Source organism: Haemaphysalis longicornis, unplaced genomic scaffold (assembly GCF_048455015.1).
Source record: "Haemaphysalis longicornis isolate Haplotype H1 unplaced genomic scaffold, Haemaphysalis longicornis Haplotype H1 scaffold_10, whole genome shotgun sequence".
Lineage (NCBI taxonomy): Eukaryota > Metazoa > Arthropoda > Arachnida > Ixodida > Ixodidae > Haemaphysalis > Haemaphysalis longicornis.
The window spans coordinates 55,116,065-55,138,593 of record NW_027526204.1 but is presented as its reverse complement, the minus strand read 5'-3'; the positions used below and the strand labels follow the sequence as shown (position 1 = coordinate 55,138,593).

The 22,529-nt window shown below is 46.7% G+C and overlaps 1 protein-coding gene across 3 annotated transcripts; it reads left to right on the top strand.

Moving 5' to 3' along the window:
• The first annotated feature begins 229 nt into the window (after positions 1-229).
• Positions 230-22,495, top strand: LOC144158544 (uncharacterized). Of its 3 annotated transcripts, XM_077689500.1 has the most exons (6): positions 230-476; positions 646-703; positions 8,795-8,940; positions 9,000-9,059; positions 15,298-15,424; positions 20,056-22,495. In XM_077689500.1, the coding sequence occupies exons 3-6, from the start codon at positions 8,862-8,864 to the stop codon at positions 21,104-21,106; spliced, it is 1,317 nt and encodes a 438-aa protein (XP_077545626.1). In that variant the 5' UTR covers positions 230-476; positions 646-703; positions 8,795-8,861; the 3' UTR covers positions 21,107-22,495. The 3 variants fall into 3 exon arrangements, with proteins under 3 accessions (XP_077545626.1, XP_077545625.1, XP_077545624.1); XM_077689499.1 differs by lacking the exon at positions 646-703 and having other exon boundaries at positions 230-561; XM_077689498.1 differs by having other exon boundaries at positions 230-703.
• Positions 22,496-22,529: the final 34 nt, after the last annotated feature.

Below are 22,529 nucleotides of genomic sequence, written 5' to 3'. Positions count from 1 at the left end.
AATTCACCACGTATTAACTAGCGCTAGGCTCTCGAGTCAAAAGCCTTCCAGAGGGTTTTCACCTACTTTGCGATGGGAAAGTGTGCCTCGAAATATAGAAACAAACGACGAGCTCACCTTGTACGCGCGCTTCGGACTGCCCGGAACCATCTGAGGGCAGTGCAACATACGCCTGCAGCGCCGCGCGCAACAAACGGCACTCCACCGCCAAGCATTTGATCCGTCTGACGACTCTCTACTAGACCAGTGTAGTGGCGCTGGGCGGCTTGGCCAACGTTCTATAAACGTTGGGCTTGGCAGCGCCCTTCGGTAGCGATGGTTGTTGTGGTCGTGCTTGGTGGTTCTACATTGTGTCGTGTCTTGGTGGGCGCTATGTAATGTTTTTATATAACGTGTGCGTAATAATTGTGTGCGCGAAACGCGCAGTTCAGAAAAGTAGCTCATGTCAATACCTAACCGCCCGCAAGGCAACGTCGGTATGTAGTGCTTGCAACCGCCCTGACAACTCGCGAGTTCTTGCTGCTAGAACATCCCCGTAGGCCGTGCTGCAGTCCTGATGAGGTTTGTGTGTGCACGCCTTCACATGTCGTGGTTTTCCTGTCCCGGCATCTGCGTGGCGGCGACCCGTCGGCCCCACTTGTTCAGAAAAGTCTGCAGTTGAACGGAGCAACCTGTCACCACCAGCACCCCTTAGTGATCCCAGGTGAAAATTATTTCCAGCACCGGCTCTGTTATGGAAGTGGAGATTGTTCCCAGCCTGGACTGGAATGAACCCCAGCCGAAACCTCTACGTGGCTTCAAACCGAAATTTCTAAGCTCGCGTACAGCTGGAAATGACACGTTTTTTGGCTGGAATTCACACCATTCACAACCAGAACGCTGCGTACTTCTAACATGAAACCACTTTTTCTAACGGGAAATAACATTATTTCCAGCCAGAACAGCGTAGCTTTCCAGCTGGAAATTGCGTTATTCTTGCTGGTTCTACTACCTAGCCAGAAATTGCGTTTCTTGCGTGATTCAGCTTCAGTTCCTAGACAAAAATGACCCCTTTTTTTTGCTCCATTCTGCACCACTTTCCAGACAGAAATCGCCTTTTTTCATGCTCGATTCTGCACCACTTCTAGCCAGAAGTCACTTGTTTTGCTAAATTTCTACTACCGACTGCGATAGCACTAGTGATGTTCGGTGCGGGAATTTTCCCTTTTTCAGGTAATTTTCGGCTGTATTTATGGCCAAAGGGGAAAAGGAACTATTAATAGAGGCAAAGAATTTTAGAGTCGTGATGTAAAAAGGAAAATTAATGCCAGTAAACCGGACCTCCTATTATTTATTACGCTGTTTTCGTTTAAGAAAGTCCCTTACTCTCCATGAAATTTATGTTCAAATATGTGCAGTCACATTCCTCAAACCACAAGCATCAAAGACCGCTTCAAATCCAGTTCATAAAACAGGACGGAGCATTAAGAAGAGAATAATTCATTAGAAAGAGCTTTTAGAGTGTAAAGCGGCTGTGGCTGAAGGTATTTCAGGTGCGCCGTTTACTGAAAAGTATTTCAGGTGCGCCGTTTACCCGAACCACATGTACACAAAAATGACATTAAGTGTTTAAGGCCTTAAGATACTGAATTGCATTGTTTGGGCGGGCCGTGCTACACGCACAAACGCAAAGCACTAAATGTGTTAGGCGTCATGGTAATAATGACCAAAAAAAGAAATGCATTCTTATTTTAGAAGTCTTTAACGTAGAGAAAAACATTTTCCAAGGGTTAAAAATGTTTTTTGCAAAAGAAAACGTTTTGAGAAATAGTGTTTCATTAACAATGGTGTGAGGCGTTTCTAAAAGTGGCTTCAACAGCTGCCGCCGCCTGCCAGCAGTAGCCGAGTGACACAAGGTTTTGCCTTCTGCCACTGATTTAGTTAACTTCGTCTTCTTCACAACTTTATTACCAAGAGTCCACAAAATAATCGTCTTATTTCCGAATTCAGCTACGTTTCTGCGTCAGCCCTCTGGTGCTGAGAAATTCGTTGGTTTCATTTCGTGCTAATCGCATTCTGGAGTAGGCAGATTTAAGGCGTTCGTGAAGGCGATTGAGTTGTGCAAAGCTCCTTAAGCCAAAAAGGACATTATAGCGAATAGCATTAGATTTTTTTCATTCAGCAGTGAATTAGTCGCATTAAAACCTTAGGCATTCAGCACTTAATATCATTTTTTGTATGTGTGGCAAAGGTCTTAGTCCGCGTGCTGTCAACAGCAGAAGGTGCCAGGAGCTCCGGCACGCAACAAAAATTGCCTCAAATACCTAACAATGTCTCTGTCTTTTTCAAATGACCAGTTTAAACATACATGTCTAGAATGCAAACTAAGCATGTTGTTTTACAAAATGTAAAATGCATAGTCAAAGGCTGCTGAGCACCACATGTGGAATTTAGTTCATGCTGAAACTCTGAGTGTCTAAATGCTGCTTGCGTCCGGAAGGCTTTGTAAAGTAGATATAGGTGATGCTGGCTAACGCTCAAAACCGAACAGGATTCCACGTAAAGATATGTCAGCCGTCAAAGAGAATGCTGCGAAATTGGCGGAGAACTCTTGCGAAACCTGTGGGGGAAAAACTGCTTAAAGTTTTAAATTTCTGAACCTACGAATCGGAATTTTTCTCCCCAGTTCGGAACATCACTGAGGACATGCATCACGAAATAAGAGTAGTCTTCAATTTCAAGGGGTGTACTCGAGACTAAATCACCTATAGCTACATATAAAGGCACTCTATAATATAATTATTTCAAAGTACAACAGCTTTTTGTGTGGATGTTTCTGCCCTACAGCAGTAACACAGGAGGCAGATTAAAACTTAAACCGTACTTTTGTGGCATATAATGTCGCACATTTTCAGCTTTGTCACTGTGTACCAAGAACGTCTGCAGGGTAATCGCGTCCTTCGTTGAGTAAATTTTCCTTGTGATCCAGGCAGCCTACGAAAAATAAGGCTTCATATGTAATTCTGGTTTCAAGTGTAATTGCGGTGTCAAGTGCGATGTAAGCTTTGCAAAATAACAATCGAAACATAGATGCTACATCTTTACTGGAGTTCTCGGGGCCACTTTTTGGTATTACACCAGCAGTCTTGTGGGGTTCAAGTTTTTTGTACCATGCACTGTCAGAAGGGTGTTACCTCACAGATACTAAAAAATAAAACAGGAACAAGAGCAATGCATTATCCATCGGTTCACCTTGTAAAATAATATCACCGTGTGCAACTTTCTACTGCACTTCAGCAGTTGACGAGTGCACAGAATTCGTGCATTAATTATCCCCCATTTATTAAAACACGCTAAGGTCTGGTTTGACTGAGACTTCCAAGAGCTCAGCACTCATACACAGGCCACGTGAATACGATACCAAATCACTCTATCCAACTTTTACGAAGCCCCATGCACTAAGTTTTTACAAGAGCACCACACATGGTGCTAGGTCAGTTATTGCCACTTAGTTACCATGTGCAAGGCTGTATTTGGGCTAGGCGTGCACATATTTTGTTCCTCCTTCCCACCACATTAAAACGTCGCAGAAATCTGCACACTTATAGAGTTGATAAAATCAATATGATATGACCTAATAGTATCAGTGCATTTGAATGGCACGCAGTGTATTGTTACCTTCATTGGGGTCAAATCTTTGTTCGAGCAGTTCACTGTTATCGACATGCGAGGCGGATAACTTCAGAGCATCCCTGTCCACATCCTCTCAAAGAGTATGAATGCACACAAAGGCATTGCAGTGAATAGGATTGAATGCACAATTAGAATTTTACTATAAAAGAGGACAAAAAACACGTAGCAGCTATGTGCAGTGTTCTACTCGTGCACTTTCACAAGCCAGAGTGGCAGAACATATTTTAAGTGAGTGAATTGGCATTGGGAGCAAGCACCTGAAAAAGTAGTTCACAAATATTTAATGCAATTTTGATAAGGTTTTTCCTGTTTTGAGGGGTATTTCATAATTTTAAAAGTTCTTGCCAACATTGTGAAACAAATAACATGTATTATTTGGTTTGTTTATGCATTTTAAAAGCTGTCCGGGAAGGTTTCCGGCCACCTTCTGCAGCTGGGCTGGAAATTGCTGTAGAATGTATTGCAGGCAGTACTAGAAATTCTGCCCCTAGTACGAAATCTTTCCAGCGTGGTCACAAACTATCCAGTGAGCAAAAAATGAATTTCTGGCACGAATTTAATATTCCCCTCTGGAAAGCATATGTGGCTGGCTGGATACTGAAATACACAATTGGTGCTGAAAAATTAAGCTGGAAATGTGGTCGGTAACCCTTATTTCCAGTCGGAATAAGGAGTCCATTTCCATCTTGGAAGCGCTATTTGCATCTCTGGTTGAGGATGGGTGGTGGCACCTGCCGAAACCAAGTCTCGTCCCTGAAGTTGGCCCCTTTCACGTAGCGTAATGCGGCACATGACAAGTGCCACAGTTCTTTGAGGCGAACTTTCAACGCTACAATATGCATGACTCATGCAGGTGTCAGATAGTACCGCTGGAAAAGCTTCGCTTGAATGAAACCTTAACTTCTCTTTGTGCGGATACTACATGGCTAAGTACAAATGCGCAGCCAGTGAAGACTTATTGTTGACCCCCGAAGTTCTTTTGGTGAGTTCTGGTAATGTGAGGAGGGCTGCTTTCGACTCTGATTTAAGACACCAGGGTGGCAAATTTCTCGTGCTTCTGGACATTTGTTGAGCGCACATTTCCAAAATAGTCGAGCTCACGAATTGGTGTCACATGATGTCTAGATCAGATCAGAAGAATGGGTAAGGCCAAGCCCATGGCAGGTCAACAAAACCATGCATTTATTCTGCGTCAGAGCAACCTACACCAAACAAAACCCTAATCTCTGAACCTGAAACCAAACACATTGAACTACATACAATACCAACATGCATCATCATCAGCCTGTCCAAACCCACTGCAGGGCAATGGCCTCTCTCACAGATCTCCAATTATCCGGTCTAGTGCTAAAGTGCTAACTTTGACCAATTTATCCCCGCGAACTTCTTGATCTCATTCGCCCATGTAAACTTCTGCCAACCCCTGCCACGCTTGCCTATTCTAGGGATCCACTCTGTTACCCTTAAAGGGACACTGAAGTGAATTTTTCAAGCTCCCGTTTTTGCTTGCACTGCGTAGACTGGCTCAAATTAGCCCACTTTTCATCGTTTATCCGGTTGACAAATCGGTAAATATTTTACACAGCGGGAAAGAAGAAAAACTACTATGCGCGGTTTGTGGCGGCCGCACCAACTAAAGCTGTGACGTTGGGAGGAGGGAGCACCGTGATTGGACGATGCCCAAGGTTAGCAATTGAACAAGTTCCGGTTTCGGTTTCGGTTCTGTAAAACACAACCAATGGCGTTGTTGGATGGGCATTCTCAATACCTCAGTAATCATCGTACCGCGCTTCTGCCATGTTGTCGGCTGTAAAATGCGTAAGATAAGCCTCCCAGGACGTCTTGGAATCGTAGAATTCACTAGCCGAGGCCTACGCAGTGCGTCTGCGGGGCATTGTCATTGTTTGTGGTAAGGCAAATTATCGATTTATTAGAAAAACAAGTGGTTGTATTGTCCGCATACAAGACGCAGTGAGAAGAATTAAGACAATACGGAGGATCATTATATACAATATGAAAAGTAAAGGACCGAGAATAGATTCCTGGGGTACACCTGGGTAAATGTTCTTGTTTCAGAAAAAGTGTCAGCCACGTATACGGTATATTGTCGGTTAAGTAAATAGTTTTTCAAAAATGTTAGTCGTGGACCGGTTCTGCCATAAGCTTCTAATTTTTTAAACAAGATATTAGGATAAACCGTATCAAATGCCTTTGTAAAATCTAGAAAGACTGAACCCACAAAATTTCCAGTATCAATTGATTTTTAATGAAGTCTGTTAGTGAAAGCAATGCTAGGTTGGTGGAACGTCCAGGCCGAAAACCGAATTGCCATGGATTCAGTAGAATAAATTTATTGAGGTAGCTGTTCAGACGTTTGAAAAATATCTGTTCAATTGCTTTACTAAGGCAAGAGAGAATGGAAATTGGGCGGTAATTAGACATTAATAGCCGGTCACCTCTTTTGAAAACACGCATTATTTTAGCTTTCTTTAGAAAATATGGAAAAGTACCAGACCTAAAGACAAGATTAATAATATGGCTAACAGTATTTATGATTAAATCAGCAACTAACTTCAAATGACGAATGAAAATGTTATGTAGGCCTGGGCTCGTATTTTTCAGCGTGCCAAGCGTAGTGAGCACTTCTGGTGTAACTGGGAACAATAAGAAAGATTGGAAAGCAGGGGGCAACCAAGTTGCGCATTTAAAGGCTGAGGGGTATTGGGATAAATGGATGAAAAATATTCGCGAAAGGCACCGGCAATATGAAGTAGTTACATCAGGCTTACGATGTCGTATGTAATTTTTGATATAGAGGCGTTAGCTGCAGTTCTATTAAGAAAGGTATTTATAAGATTTCACTGTTTTTTTGGGTTGTTATGGTGTACGTTTAGCAAATTCATTTTCATAATACCGTTTTTTAGGCTGCTTTAAGATGATGTTAATTAGGCAGCAGTATTTCTTATATCGCTTTGCTAAATTAGAATTAAAGGGCTGTCTTTGGTTCTTTTGTACATATAGTCCTCTTTTCCGCATGCTTTCGAATAACCCTTTAGGCATCCATGGATTGTTTGGATAGCTAAATCTGTTTTTACATTTAAGCGTGGTAGTGCTTGATGATACAGCTTTTAAAATTGCAAAAGAAAAGTTATGCAGTGCTGCCTCTGCAATCATCCATTGAATTAATAATAGACCAATTAGTCGTCCGGATCGCTTCTCTTAATTGAACTTTGAACTCGAAATTGAACTCATTTAGTTTTATCATTTCAATTTGCTTAGATGACTATTTCTTGTATTGTGGTCATGCAGTAAGCATCCCCCGAAATCCCACAGTATGTCATTTCTAGCAACTGCATTCCCTAGATGGAAAAGCATTCGCAGATGTGTGGCCATGCTGCTGACCGCTGTGCTTGTTCACCCAGCACAAGAAGGGCTCTCTGCACCCTGTTTTTTTATGCTGTACTATAGAAGTTTTGGTTGGTTGCAATTCCTTAGTACCTATATCAACTTCGCTGGCTTTTCTCCCACCTTCGACTGCCTTAGATTTTTCTACTAGCTTAACAGGCAGCAAAGCGTCGATCTGCATGCGTGGGGAGTCAGAGCTCGATGCATTCTACTAAGTAACAAACTAAAGGCACATTCTTCCAGGCACAAACGTGCCGTAGTTTTCACTGAGTGAAGGAATTGCGAAGGCCTGCCGGCGGTCAGCTGACTAAATGTATGAATGAATGAATTTATTGTTAAAATGGAAAGGAAAGACCATGAGCAGGCGTAGTTTGTCTCCCCTAATGGTGGACTCCGAAACGCCTGCTGGTGTGGGGAGTGTGGGGAATGGGAACACAGGTGTACACGAAAGGGAGGAGAGAGAAAGGGAGGTACATATACACATAATACAGGACTAATAAGGACATAACTAAATGCTGAGCTGACTGATTCTGTTAAAGGGTCGGCGAGCCTTGCAGTAGCGCATTCAAGCCATGGCATCTTGCTTTAATGTCACACGGAATGTCATAGGAAATTGGCAAGGAGGATGCAGAGAGGACAGCTGTTTTGAATTGATTTTTCTCCTGAATGAAGTTGCGTAAATGGAGTGAAGGTTGATGAAACATGGCTTAGAGACTGCAGACTACAATTTGCACTAGTAATTGTGCAATGTTTACAAATCCCTTCAGTGTCCCTTTATAGCCTTGAGCACTTCATGTCATTTTTTGTGCACGTGGGGCATGGGTATTACTCTGTGCTAGCCATGAAATGAGAGTTGTCTTGTTTGAGTCCTGCGGATGATGACTGCTAGGTGGAATGTAATGTGGATGAGTTGCGTACATGGCGCTTGGAAGGGTTAATAGGGGGACAATTCTGCTGGAGGTAGAAAATGAGTTAGAAATATCTGCTGCTAGCACACCTGTTGTAACAAGGTTACACTACAGTTCTATATCCTTAGTGGTAGTGGTGTGTGTTTTGCACATACTGTGCTCACTACCGCTGTTATGACATTCAATCTCTTTGTTATAGAGCTGGCAATGTGGGCCTTTGGAACAGCAATAGATACTATAAAAATGCTCTTCATAAAAAGATAACGGACCTGTATTTTAGAAAAAGGGGACGTGTTCATTTCAGTACTTCGTCAGTACAACTTTTTAATGTTTTTTTTAAAAGCTAGTGGCACTAATTAGTACCTGTGAGAAACTAATATCAGCAAACATGTATGGAACATCCAGAGTGGGAGTGTGGTAGCTCCTGAAATCCTATCTAGGGCAGAAGGGTCTGAAAAGTGCACTAAAGCAATATGGGGAAATGAGCTAGCTAGTGCAGTAAGTATTTTGAAACTAAAGCGCAGTTTTAGACTGGAACGAACAAAGGGAACAAGAAGCAATTGTTTTCCCTTTCCTCTTCCTTGTCTAATTTTGTGCTCTTATTTTCAATGATAAAAAATGTGTGCATGTTTCATCAGTTTGGATGACCAGGAAACTGTTTAATCAGTAGCCTGCAAAAGGCTTATCTGGTGATCAATGGTCTCTACATCATCATCTGTAGGATGTGAAACTTGCACTGGGCGTACAGCGAATCCTTTTATTGTTTCGTGCGTGTAAATTTATCTGTGGTTGTGTTTCTTTGCTTCCAGAAGGCACAGCAACGACAGAAGCCGTACTGCGTGCAACATCCTCGACGCGTGACAGTCGTGTTACACAATGTGGAGGGGTGCAGCCTCCAATCGGGTTGTATCTTGCAGCCAAAACACGCAAGCCGCCGTTACTACCAGTGCCAGAGGTACTTCCCCAATTTGATGTCGCTGCCAGTCTGCATTATGGACTGAATTTTTTTTGCAGGTACACAGTACGCTGTGACGTTGATCAGTGCAAGCTGCCAAACCGAAGAGGCATTTCCAGGTTAGAGTTCATGGTTTTTCTCCTCATATGAGCGTTCTAGTGTGGAGGGGGAACACGGCTGTAAAAAACCAAGTTTGTGTTATAGTTTTTTATCCCTTTTCATACTTTTTTTATTGCGGTAGTATGCCCGTTGGCATAAATACTATGTCTCAAGTATGGGTTAACTCCAGTTTCGTGAAGAAACGCAAGGAGGGAGCGATGGGGTCCCCATATTCACCGATGAAGGTCAGGTGGTCTGCCAGGGTTGAGGCCTGTGCCTCAAAGGTGCCGTGTTCTTGCCGCTTCCAATGAAGGGCACGTCCACAGCAAATGTTCTGTGTCCACATCTTCGGCAGGAGCCATGCAAAAGGGGCAGTTCTGTGGGTCATGGTAGTGTGGTGGCCACTCCCAGGTAAGAGCGGGAGAGAGGGCTACACCAACATAAAGTCTTCGCAACAAGACCTCCTCCGAGTCTGCTAGGGAAGAGAGTAAGGCCACCAGTGGGATTAGAGCTCGTGTAGCGCGACAAAAATCTTCTTTCCTTTGGAGAAACTGTCCTGGGGTGTCTAGTGTCAGTACAGGCAATGGTCATGGGACAAATGCATGGTGGCAGGCACCATCCGCCGCAATGTGAGCAGGGAGCGTATTTCGCCGGACCCTCGAGAGCCGCAGAGGGCAGTGGTACGTATCCAGTATGTCATGAATGTCCCTCGAAATTGCTCAGTTGCTATTTAATCGACGTAAATCACGTATGGCCGCCGTTCAGTCTATAAATTTGTAAAGTATTACTTCTAGGGGCTTGAGAAGAGCAGGAGTTAGTCCTTGCAAGCCGTCCCGGATGGCCGTAAGCTCGGCCAGCATAGACAGCAGGGTGCGGCGTGTTTCTTAGAAACACGTTTGACAGGACTCTGGGTGGGAAGGCCATTGTAGTGTTGTGGTCACCATGTCATCCTTGGCCCCAGCGTCCACAAATGCCTGCACCACCTGGGGCTGAGACTCAGCTGCCAGATCTTGTGCAACCGTGAAGAGCATGTCGGAATGTCCGTTGGATCGATTGTGCACTCACATACTTCATTCATGGCAGTCTGGAAGCTATGAACATTTGTTCTTTGTGAGGAATATAAATTGTTCCAAACGTGATGCTGCTATTTTGAGGCTGGAAAACAAGATGTGTTCATAAAGTGCCGAGCGTTCAGCTGTGCAGATGTCGGAACGATTTCAGGGTACTGATTACAGATCCTAAGTGATATTTTTACCTAAAGAACGAAAAACATCAGGGTTGAAAATCTGCCTTTTTGAGTACAGTTGGCAGGTTACAAAAAAGACAAGGTTTAATTTATTTATTTTTAAAATTTGCATAATTTAGCCTGCTGAATAGAAGCCGAATGAATGAATGTATTGTTTCCATGGGAAGGAAAGTCCACTAGCTGGTGTATTTTGTCTCACCTAAGGGGGGCACCGGAATGCCTGCTGGTGTGGAGGGGGATTAGGAGAACAGGCAGGCAGGAAGGGGAGAAGGAAGAGTAGGAGAGGATACATATAAACAGGACTATACGCTAAAAATAAACAAGCAAAGAAAACACAACTGACACAAACACACAAAAATAACACGGCCACAACCCAGTTTGCTAAATATGGAGAAAACAGTGCCGGGAGGAGTTCCGAGGCGTGCAGGTAAGAACTGAGAGCTTCGTGGACTCCATCCCGCTTTTTGGCACTGCCCGCCGCCACCAAGTCTCTTCGAAGGGCCGAGCCCTTCCTCTGAAAATGGCCAGCAGTTCAGCACTCCTTCACACAAACTGAGGACACTCAAGGACCAAATGCAGCTGGGTCCATACGGTTGCCCGGTAGTGCCGGCACGATGGGCCGTCAATAAGCCCCAGGCAGTGTTTTTGTTCGGGTGTTCACACGCACCCGGCGTGAAGAAGCAGGACAGCCAAGCGTTGCTGACGTGACAGCCATTAGGCCCGCACGGGTGGCGGGGTCTCTCCACCGGCCAACCACGTGTCTGGGTGCTGGGCCCGCACATGCCACTGGATCAGGAGGTAGTTGTCTTGGCCTAACACCCACTGCAGTCATAGGTGAGCGCCCTGTTCAGCAGCCAGACGTGCCGCCTTTGCTCGCAAGGCCCGCTTGAAGGGTGAGCACGGGTCACCCTCCCAAATCTGCAGTAGGGCCATTCGGAAATCGCATGGCAGGGCACAGCGCTCGTGGTTGGCTCCAGCTCCGGTGGCAGGTCCAGACCGAAGCCTACGCCCATCAGCTTGGGTGTGGCGGATGATGCGGCCTAGTGCAGCCGGGACTGCCTGCTGGCCTCCGCCAGCACAGTTGCTGCTGTGGCCAAAGCCTGCTTGCTGCCCCATAGAGCCGTCTGTGTAGGCTGGGGTGTGGCTTTCCAGGTCACCCCAATTGGCGGCCTGGGACACCTGCAGCTGCTCGCAGTGCGATATCCGCCGCTTGCAGCGCAGGCCCGGGATCTCCATGTGCACTTTGGCCACCAGGATAGGCGGTGGCCAAGGGGAGGCTGCGTCCAAGGTGGCCACCACCTGCTCATACAGCGCCAGCATGAGCCCTCTGCGGGAACGGCGATGTGTGCGCTGCCGTTGCAGCAGGGGGCTGCCCCCTTTTGCCCACCGCAGCTGGCCAATGTAGCCCAGGTTGGCTGCTCCACCGTTGTTTGGAGCGTCCACGCCCCCGCCTCAGCCAGCGTCTTCACGCACTGAGAGTCTCAAGGCAGGCCCAGGCTGATTCGGACGCCCCTGTGTTGGCCGCTCTCCAGCTGCCACCAAGTGGGCTTGTGCAGGGTGGCCAGCGGCTGCACGTCCATGAGCCCCACGGCCGAAGCATTGCACAGCCGCAAGGTCGTTTGCTGCGAGCAGCTGCTGTCCTGGTCAGCCACCATCTTCCACACAGCCATTGTGGCCATCTGTGCCCTGGCTCGGAGCTCCTTGGCAGCCTGGCGGAAGTTGACGCAGTGGTCCAGTGTGAGCCCCAGGTGCGCACACTGGTCTTTCAGCTGAGCCCCTCACCGTCGATGTGCCGGCACCTGGCCCCGCGGCAGGATGGGTGTCTGGGTGCATCAGCACAGCCTCCGTCCTGCTGGCCGATAGCTGCAGTCCAACGTTGGCAAGCTTGGCCCACACCACATCTAGGGCTGCCTGCAGCTGCAGCATGACTTGCTGGCAGTCCGCCTTAGGTCCTAGTGCCTGGGCGTTTACAAGGCGCTGCCACCTGCATGCGGCAGCGCTCCCGGCACACCCACCTACTGTCAAGTGCCGAAATGGCACTGTCATTCGCACCTGCACCGTGTGGCCTGTCCGGAACGCCTTGACGGAGCTCCACAGCTCTCTCGAAGTGCCGGACTCTTCCAGCACCCCTGACGTCTAGTAGCACCAGGGCAGCCACGTGCCTGGTAGCCTGGGCGTGCTCCAGCGCTGCCATTACATCGGCAATGGAGTCCGTTGCAGCCTGGTGCTGCTATTGTCCTGTGAGCTGCTCCGGGATGAACTCCTTCTTCCGTGATGGCCTCCACCCTGCACAGTGGTGCCCGCTTCAGCAGCTTGCAGTCGCAGGAGGTGAGGGCCACAGGGCAGGAGGCCACGATGGCCCTGAAACCCCTGCCTGGCTTGAGGAGGGGCCGCAGAATGGCCAGCTTTCAGTCGGGCGGCAGCTGCCCTGTCTCCCAAATGTGGTTATAGGCTGCCAGCAGCCTCACGAACCCCAACTTTTCTGGTTGCGAACCATCTGGTATGTGAGGCCGTTGGCCCTTGGCGCCATCTTTCGCTAGTAGGTGCACAGTGCACCATGTAGTTGAGCCTCTATGATGGAAGCATCGTTGAGTAGATGGTATCCCTCACACTGCTCTGGTGCAGCAACCGGAGGCCTAGCTTCTGCCTGGTGGGGGGCAGGAAGTGCTCCGCAAAGAGCTGCTCAGCCAGCTGCTCGTAGCTGGCATTCCTCCTGATGGCCTGGGCGGCCAGGGGGTAGTGGTTTCCACGGGGCTTGAGGACCAACTGCAAAAATGCCCCAGACGAAACTGCAGCGTCGGTCGGCCTTCGAGCTGATGCACACCTCGGGCCACTGCTGAGGCCATTGCTGTGCCATCGGCAGACCGCTTCACATGGTGGTACCCCATCCAGTCAGTCCGGGCTCCCAAGCGCTGTGCCTTCCTCCCCGTCTGGTTCCGCTTGGCTCGCTGCTACTGCAGCTTCAGGTGCGGTGGGGCGGCACCCTAGGCGATGGAGCACTTTCGCATGGCCTTCCTTGAACTGCAAAGCAGGTCGTAAACCCCGTGAACCTCCTCAGCAAGGCAGCACCAGAAGTGGTCTCAGTGGGTGACGGGGACGTGGTGCAGTGTAGTTCGGCTGTCCGGCTTCCATGTGGTGCAGTGTGTAGCAAGTTGTGGTCAGAGCCTCACGTGCTGGATTCCCGCATCCAAGTTCCAAGTGGCGTCAAACCTGGCTGACACCAAGCTGGGGTCTATGAACGTGGTAGTGCTGTTGCCTTCCCTAAAGGTACTCACTGATGTTCAGCGCAGTCAGGTTGAGGTGCAGCATTGTGTCGCACAGGTACTCTTCGCGTGCATCCGTCCCACCATCCCCCCACATAGTGTGGTGTGCATTGAAGTCGCCACAAAGCAGATCCCGGGCAGCACAGAGGGATACCTGCCGATTCAGGAGTTTCGAGTCCCCGGGTCGGCGGGGTGCACATACCCACTGCACAGTCACGTCACCATCAGATCACGTCACCACCAAGTCACCGCGACTTGGACTTAGATCATGATACATTCTACAAACTAACAAACTAAATGCACGTTCTTTCAGGCCCAAACATGTCGTGGCTTTGTTTCAGCTAAGTGAACAGATTGCGCCGGCCCGCTGGTGCCCGGCTGACTAAATGCCGGGCTGACTGATTCTGTCGGAGGGTCGGTGGGCCATGCAGTAGTGCAGTAAGGCCAAGCGATCTTGCTTTAAAGGGACAGACAACCGATTTTTGTCGAGTTCACTGTCCCAAATTAAAGGGCATCACTTCAAACACCTTAATCCGAAACGGTTTTGCTGACAGCGCCCTAGAACCTTTTAAATCTAAGTTTTTAGATCTACGAGCCGTATGTGTCCTCTCGAAATATGATGCTGGCAACCATGACACCCAGTAGCGCGGCAACATACTTTTGTCTGTATGCGAAATGAAAAACGATATTTAAAAACTTGTCCCCAGCTAAAACAAGTGTGAATCGCAGGGTTTCGTGTTCCTTTATGTGTATTTTTAACTTCAACAGTCAATTTTGCACGAATGCACCATCTGTGGGGACAGACAACAAGTAGCATTTGTCTTCAGGTTGTGGCAGGTCCGAAGTTCGATTCTCCCCGGGCGCGTCTTTTTGTTTTTGCTGCCGTTGGCGTATTTGGAAACTGAAATCAAATATTTTGGCAGAACAAATTCCCCTGACTCAGGCAGAATCGTCAGAGCTCCTTCACTGGGTCTGTTTACTGAATGCTGCCGTTGAATCTGGGCATGGAGGCTCAGTTAGCCACACTAAGAGCAACCCAGCGACGGCGGGCGGCGTGTCGTAAAAATTTTCAAAATAATGTTTAAAAATACATATACAATTTAAACTTATACGAATACTTGTGTTAAGAGGTTTTCAATACGTAAATAAACGTTTCAGCAGTTACAGTAGCTGCTAGGTTTGCAGGTCACGTGACAGGGGCACATATTGTAGTGTCAATTTTCGACACTAGGAACCGCTACCCTTCCGATTTCAAGAAGTTTCCGAGTTCAAGAAGTTTGCTGCCAAATTAAATTTACTTCCGCCAATTTGTTTATGAATTGCTTGTGGTTACCGGGCTTTATAAAACGCTGGCTTTCATGTGAACTAAAGAACACATACGCGACAAAACTCGGTTGTCTGTCCCTTTAACATTATATGAAACATCTTAGAAAATCGGCGAGGAAAATGCAGAGAGAAGGACAACATCTTCAGATTGATTTTCAAGCTGAATAAAGTCGCGTAAATGCAGCGAGAGTGGTAGAAACACGGCCTATATCCTCCAGACTACAATATGCGCTAGTAATCCCGCAATATTTACGAATCACTTTAGTGGCCCTTTAAAGTCAGTCTTGTGCAGTGCTCTACTTAAAACTAAGTGCTTGCAGTGAAATTGAGTAGTCAGAGAGAAGCGAGACGTTTTACTGAAGTCTGTGGGAACATTGTACGTCAGTCATTGTCTTTAACTGCTCTGACAATTGATTTTTTCAGTTCGAAAATTGGACAGAGCTCAAGCTTGTGTCTTGGAGCAGTTCTCTGCTTCAGAAGATGATGCTGACATTGCGGTAGAAGGTGGTCTTCGCACCTGCTGCTGCCGCCCATGTTCTGGCAACACAGGGTAAGTTGCAATGGTTGCAGTGTGATTTGTGGAACAAACACTGTCTTTACAGCTCAGGCTTAAACAGGGTGTCTAGAAAATTGCCTAATTCAATTTCCCTGACTTTTCCATGTTTTCCATGACCATTTTAACCGAAATTCCGTGACCTATACAACAGGCACCATTCTGTGTAAATGGTCCGTGAAGCATATAAAAAGCATATACAAAACACATTAACTTCAGTTTGTTCAGTTTGAGGTTTGCTTGCCTTTTGTTACGGCTTCAGAGAGTTTATTTCATCTTGAGGGATAGGAGCTTCAAGTGCGCTTCAGCAAGCACCTTTTGGTTTTTTTTTATTGTCCTGGCTCGACATGCAACGTGAACCGCATGGTGCGTTTTTGCACGCGATTCGGGCGCGTCGGCGTTGCGCGTGCGATTTTTTGACGCCCGCGTCGACGATTCGCGCGCGCGGCAGCTTCTGCCTCGCTCAGAAAATGACGCGCGTCGCGCGAGGCAGTGGGAGGAGCCTGCCGACTTGCGCCAATGGAGAGCCGCACGCCTCATGGCGGCAGTTTCGAAGCTCTCGAAATGATTAGGCTTACCACCCTGGCAGGTATTGCATGGGCGCTTTCACTAGCGGCGCGGATTATGTTTTTCGCCCACATTATAAGCTTCTTTACCTCACAAGCAACTTCGTGCGTGCCTTGTGTGGCATTTTTGAGCGCTTAGAAGCGGTCGTTCGAGCTTCCGTCACCAGTTCGCGGTCGAAGCCGCCGCCATGTTTCTGCCAATGGCAGCACCGCGCGCAGCGTGCAGGCGGTTCTGCGGCAGCGTCAGAGCGTCTGTGACATGCGCGGCGCATTTTCGCGAGCAGAAAACGCCCCACGCGGTTCACGGTAAACCATGTCATGTTCCTTTTTGATTAGGTAATTCTGGCTCCTGATGTCATAAGAAAGAAGTTCTATCAAGATTAGCTCCAAAAAAGCGCTTACTTTTAAAATTCGCTGGAAAAAAAAGCGCGTTGTGCGGGCGATTTGGGCACCACCTACCTCGACCCTCTGCGCAAGTGCAACCAGCAACCTAAGCCAGCTGCGAGCTGCGTGAGCCGCACGGCGAGTTTCGGCTCGCGATTCGTGCGCGGTATTTTCACGGCCGCGTCGACGATTTCGTGCCTGCGGTGGCTCCTTTTCTGCACAAGCAAGTGCGTTTGTGCCTTGAGTAGCATTTTAAAGCGCGGTTAGATGCGGTCGTTGGAGCTACCGCACTACTCCGCGGCCGGTGCAGCCGCCATGTTGCCGGCGCCTGCCTCTCGGCACGCACCGTGCAGGTGGTTTTCGCTGCGGCGTCAGCGCGCCCCGTGCGCGACGCGTTTTTGCTTGCAGAAAAACCAGAAAACGTTTCATGCGGTTCACGCTTTCGTCGCGCGCGAACGTGTTGCGTTCGTTAACTTCTTGGGGGCCCCCAACACTGGTTTCCCCTGTTCTGAAACTGTGGGCAGGCCCCAAAGTGGTTTTCCCTGACTGGTACTACTTGATTGAAAAATTCCCTGACAATTTCCCGGTGGCGCAAAATTCTCTGACTTTTCCCGGTCGCTAGACACCCTGTTAAAACAGGCATTAATTTTGCTGATTGTAGATGTGTTGCTACAGGACACTGACAAGACAAAGAGAAAACACAGGACACTGACAAGACAAAGAGAAAACACATTTTATTGAGTGTTTCTTAAGTCAGAGGATACTCATTGCTGCAGGCGTAAATTGGGCAGCAATGTCGGTTGGTCGGGTGACCATCGTGGTTTGCACACTTGTGTCCGGGCTATGCATTGCTACTTCCCACTGCTCATCGGATGTAAATGGTGAAAGCTATTTTCAGAGCAGGCCCATATTTGAGATAGATTGGTTGGGGCGCCGCATAGGAGGCAATCAGCGGTGGGTATACTGATGGCTGAATGTGTTAACCTTGGAAGGTTTGGTAAGGCTATGTTTATTAGGAGGGGCCAAACATGCGCTTGCTTGCTGTTTAGGTTTTTGACCGCCAGAGCGTAGACCTACAGGAGAGCCAGTATTGCGTGATTTCATTGTAAAACACTCGTCTGTCCCTCGGAGATCTGGCTTCGTGGTTTTGGTGTAGACTAGTTCACACCAGGATGGTGAGGCTCGGGCCACTGTTGTCAGCTGCCTCGTTTCTGTTGAAGCAAGAGTCCAGACCAGCTCGACGTGGGACAGAGGGAGGTTTCGGTTCAAGAATTTGGGCGCTGCTTTGGAGATTAAGCCGGCAGCGAAATTTTGTATTGCAGTTTTCGAATCTGAGATGACTGGTTGGGTTGGATTGCAGTGAAAGTGCTCTGGCCATGATGCTGGGCTTGCTTTCAAATTTTGTCTAGAGAGCTGAAGTTCTTTTTTCTTTTTGCTGTGCGTGATGTCTGGGATGCACGGTTCATGAAATTGGCCTAATGCTTAGGTTTTCATGTGAGTTTGTTTTCAGTTTGTTGAAGGGGTTGTTTGATTCCCAAGTTATGCAGGATGTGTAATCCCGTGGGGATTTTCGATAATCGCCGTATTGATTTAACAAGTGACATTTGATATGTTAGTTCGGCTTCACTGTAAACTCCTTGTCACTGGAGTGTGGCTGTGGAGGTGCACGGGGGCAGGTGCAGTGGGGATTTATATTCTTTCCTTATTAACTGGTTCACTGTGTTTAGTTTCGCAGTGCTTGGGTGTAGATAGGGTAAAAAATAGTTTATTCTGCTCATATCAAATGTTTGTACCAGCCTGATACCCTCCTCTTCCTTTAAACTTCCGCATCGGTTTGAAATCCACTGAATCAGACCGATTGTTTGGTTTATGTCTTTAGATTGTCCTGAGAAATTTAGTGCATGCCCTGGTCTGAATTTTTAGGCCTAAGATTTTTAGTGATGAGACCCTTGAATCATATTTTTGAAGATGTGTAATTTAATGTTGGCAAGTGGCTGTTTCCTTCGTTTTGTAAGGATTAGAAAGCTTCCAGACTCATTGGCTAAACATGATAATCCGGCCTTTTCTGCTTCTATTGCCACCTGTGAAACCTTTATTATATGGGCTGCGTAATATATCATGGAAAAATATAACCAAGGAGAGGAATATTAAAAGCACCAAGTAGAAAATATGAAGCTATACACGTGACAGAGAATATGATAGGCACTGGAGCCAGTCACACTCGTGGGCAACAAAGCGTGAAGAGTCAAAACAGAATCTTGTTTACCAAATGATTGCACAATTGTCCCATGTGTTGGTCATCAGGTATGCAGCATGTATTTTTTCCTTTTGGTGGCCTTTGCAAGGTAGGGTACGCACTGGAATTTGCAGTAAAAGATGGCGAGGTTACTATTGCCTGTACCAGTTTTCAGGGACTTAATGATGTCACAACTCATCATTTAGGCAGTGCCCGATCTGATGTAAGTCACTCTACCCGTGAGCAGAATGTCGGACATGGCACCACACCTCCATGGAATGAGGAGTTTCTTTTGTTTTTGTAAGCAAATGGTGTCTGACAGCTCTTTCGAGTTCATGTGTCAGCTAAGAGCAAAGAGTCTGGTTCACACAAAAACACATCAATGCCAGCACAATCTGCCACCTTCCCAAGGCAGTGGGAAACACTTAAATGTTTCCTGCGAATTAACATGTTCACTGCCTTGTGGGTCACTGGTAAGTTACCGCCTGGGTTCCTACACGGCAGTAAAGTTACGAGCATGACTCTGCTTGCAGATGTGATATCTTCATCATACTATCACAACTGCTATAAGTTGGAGTTTTTGTTGTGTTTTGTGCATGAGTTAAACATGTTCTTTTGTGAAACTTGTGATTAAATATTTTCAGTTGACTATGTTTTGAAGGGACCCAGAAAAGCCTTTTGTAAAAGTTACAAAAAAGCTGTATTGTCACGTAGCACCAACAAAGCGATGCAATGCCGTTGGTATTATTGATCTACATTCAGTATTAGCTGCGCGGGAAGCAATTAAGTGCACCTCTCCCCCCTCGCCGATCGATTCCTCCTCCCTCTCTGCTTCTTTCAAAGCTGCTGGAAACACTGGGAATAGCCTTGTGACATCGCGACGCTCGACTTCCGTTCTGCACTAGCTACATTCCTGCGCCTAGGCATGTGTCAATCGCTGCGGACCCGCCTTTGCCTCGGGATCGCGCGGGAAGGAGGAAGAGCAGCCGGAAGCCAATGGCAGTGACGTTGGCAGCCAAACTCACCGGCGATTGGGCGAATCAGGAGGGCGGCTCGCAGTTGCATCAGCCGCGATCGGCTCACTGCGGCGTTGAGCTCATCGGCTGAGAAAGGCTACCTTCAAAAATTGTTTAAAAATTATCCGTAGAACGTATGGGGCTCACACTTGGCTCAAAAATCCCCCGTTATGTGTTCTACCACCTGAATGCATTTGATTGCCACCTTCACAAAGCTTTTCTAGGTCCCTTTAAGAATCTTTGATTTATTTAAAAAGAGTACTAGCATTTTGTAGGCATTTTTTCTAATGTTAAAATTTTTCGAATTCGAAAAATTTTTCCGAATGTTAGCATATTTTGGTATGTTTTGGTCATCGAGTTGGCATATATGCAGTCTTTATTATTGAACAGTTTATTCCAATACTGTGTCTCATTTTTTCCACTTAGGAATTTTTGCTCTGACGGCAAGAAAATCCTGTTTGGAGGGAAGCTGTATTCCTGCCTTTCCTGTGAACAACTCAACCACCAGACCACTCATAGCGAAGGGTGTGCCACTACGACGCTTCACATCTGCACTGTTTGCAAAAAAGCCTTCAGTGGAAACCGCAGCTTTGGCCAACATATGAAAATGCACTCCAGCAAGGATTCCCACGGGTGTCAAGCCAGTAATGGGCAATTTACATACACAACTACCCTGGTTATTTATGCAAGTGCACACTCTGGTGAAAGTTTCCACACGTGTAGCATCTGTCGAAAGGTCTTTGCTCAAAAAGCTAGCCTGGTGGCTCATGAAAGATTGCACTGTGGCAATAAAAAGCCGCATGTGTGTGGTATCTGTCGGAAGAGCTTTAAGTTTAGAAGTAACCTCGTTAAACATGAAAGACTGCACTCTCGTGAGACGCCCCATGTGTGCAGCATCTGTTATAAAGGTTTCCCTTTAAGTGGCCAACTGGCTCGTCATGAAAAGTCGCACTCTGCTGACAGGCGCTATGTGTGCAGTATTTGTAATAAGAGTTTCGCTAGGAGCTCCGATCTGGCTGTTCACAACAGATTGCACTCTGGCGAAAGGCCTTACGCGTGTAGCATCTGTAAAAAGAGCTTCGCTAAGAGATCCGATCTGGCTGTTCACAACAGATCGCACTCTGGCGAAAGGCCTTACGTGTGTAGCATCTGTAAAAAGAGCTTTACGACTAGCGGGACATTGACTCGTCATGAAAGGCTGCACTCTAGTGGAGGGCCTTATGTGTGCAATATTTGTCAAAAACGTTTTCAGGAAAATTGCGAACTGGCTGATCATGAAAGCCGCCACTCTGGTGAGAGACGCTATGTATGTAGCATCTGTCAGAAGAGTTTTTCTCTAAGAAACAGCCTGGTCAGGCATAAAAGAGTGCACTCTGTGGAAAGGCCTTATGTTTGTGGCATCTGTCAGAAGGGTTTTAATGATAAACGCGGCTTGAACAGACATGAAAGAGTGCACTCAGGTGCCTTACATGTTTAGCTTCTGTCCAAATACCTTTTCCTAAAGGACCAACCTGGAAAGGCATAAAGTATTGCACTCTGGCAAGAGGCGCTATCATTGTAGCATCTGCCAGAACAGCTTTGCCTGCGAGCAGTCACTTGCAGAACTCGAGAAAATGCATACCAGCAAAACGCCCACCTAATAACAGGTAGAAAAGAAACATTGGTAAGTCACATTGACAATGCATCAACGAAAAAGGTTATCCAGATATTTGCACTGGCATACATATTTCACTGTGATAGATGTCAAGGGATTGTATGCATTGCAGAAGCTTTCTTCACAAGCATATTTTGGCCATGCATGTCGTGGGACAATGAGAAGGGGCTTCAGTTCTAAGGTGTCGTCTAAAAGGGCTTTTTGAAACAACTGATTTACTATGACTGACTGCGCTCTTCGATAATCACTGCATCAGTGTTATCAGTTTAAACAGTTATACTACCAAAAATTGGCTTAGCAACCACATTCGCAGACCGTAAAGAGCCCCTCTAAGCAGAACCTGTGAAAAAAAACGAACACTTAAAATCGAATGTTGCTGTTTTTGAAATGGTAAAAGCTGCCTGTACTGTAAGCTTTCACAAAAGTTTTGTAAAGTGAAACCTAAAAGCTATGAAAAATTGTATACTGGTGATAAGTGTAATTTGTACAACCAAGAAGAGATTTCCAAAAGATACCTGGTTCCACGATTTTAACTGCAGTGATGATTCCTTCAGTGTTGTGTCTCTGTGATGCACCTAAAGGTGCTCTGCTGTGGGGGTTTTCACTGTACACTGCGTATATTCTTGATCAACCTCACTGCAAGAAGGAGTAAGATCACTTCATGTGTTAAAAAAAATTACTTTAGATTTCTCGACATGACTCTTGCCATCTGCGGTGCTGACTTTTTCTGATTTTTTTGTACTATTTGTTTGTATGATTAACACGTTTTTTCACGGCCTGTATCTTCTGACTATTTTCACCTTTTCCCCATGATTTCTCTGCCGTCTTTGATTGTATCCGAGTCATGTTTTCTAATTCTTGTTTTTTCTTTTTGTTGACCTGCATTTTGGGGCATAATGCTTTTTTATCTTTGAGCTATGCGAAATCTGTGGGAGAGGCTTTTGCCCTGCAGTGGCCGTGGAATGGCTGATGATGGCGACTTTTCTTCTTTAACTTACCTGGCACCCGTGCTACCATATGTACGTCATTTTTCTAAGATGTAGCTTGTATCTTGCTTCGTTACAATATTTTTAAAGTGAGACTTTTTTTTCACCCACTCATATGCTGATGTACAGGTTTTTGGGCGGGTCAGTTTGGCTTCGAGCAACTTCTTTCCCAGTTTTGTTTAAAGTTTTATGTATTAGTCATGGGAAATAAAGTTGCTTCGTATGATTTGTGTCAATCGGAGCAGTGTTGACATGCTAAT

Coding starts and splice junctions, on each gene's coding strand:
- LOC144158544 (XM_077689500.1), top strand. CDS start 8,862: ATGTGGAGGGGTGCAGCCTCCAATCGGGTTGTATCTTGCAGCCAAAAC. Junction 8,941..8,999: donor CGTTACTACCAGTGCCAGAG/GTACTTCCCCAA, acceptor TTTTTTTTGCAG/GTACACAGTACGCTGTGACG. Junction 15,425..20,055: donor CCATGTTCTGGCAACACAGG/GTAAGTTGCAAT, acceptor TTTTCCACTTAG/GAATTTTTGCTCTGACGGCA.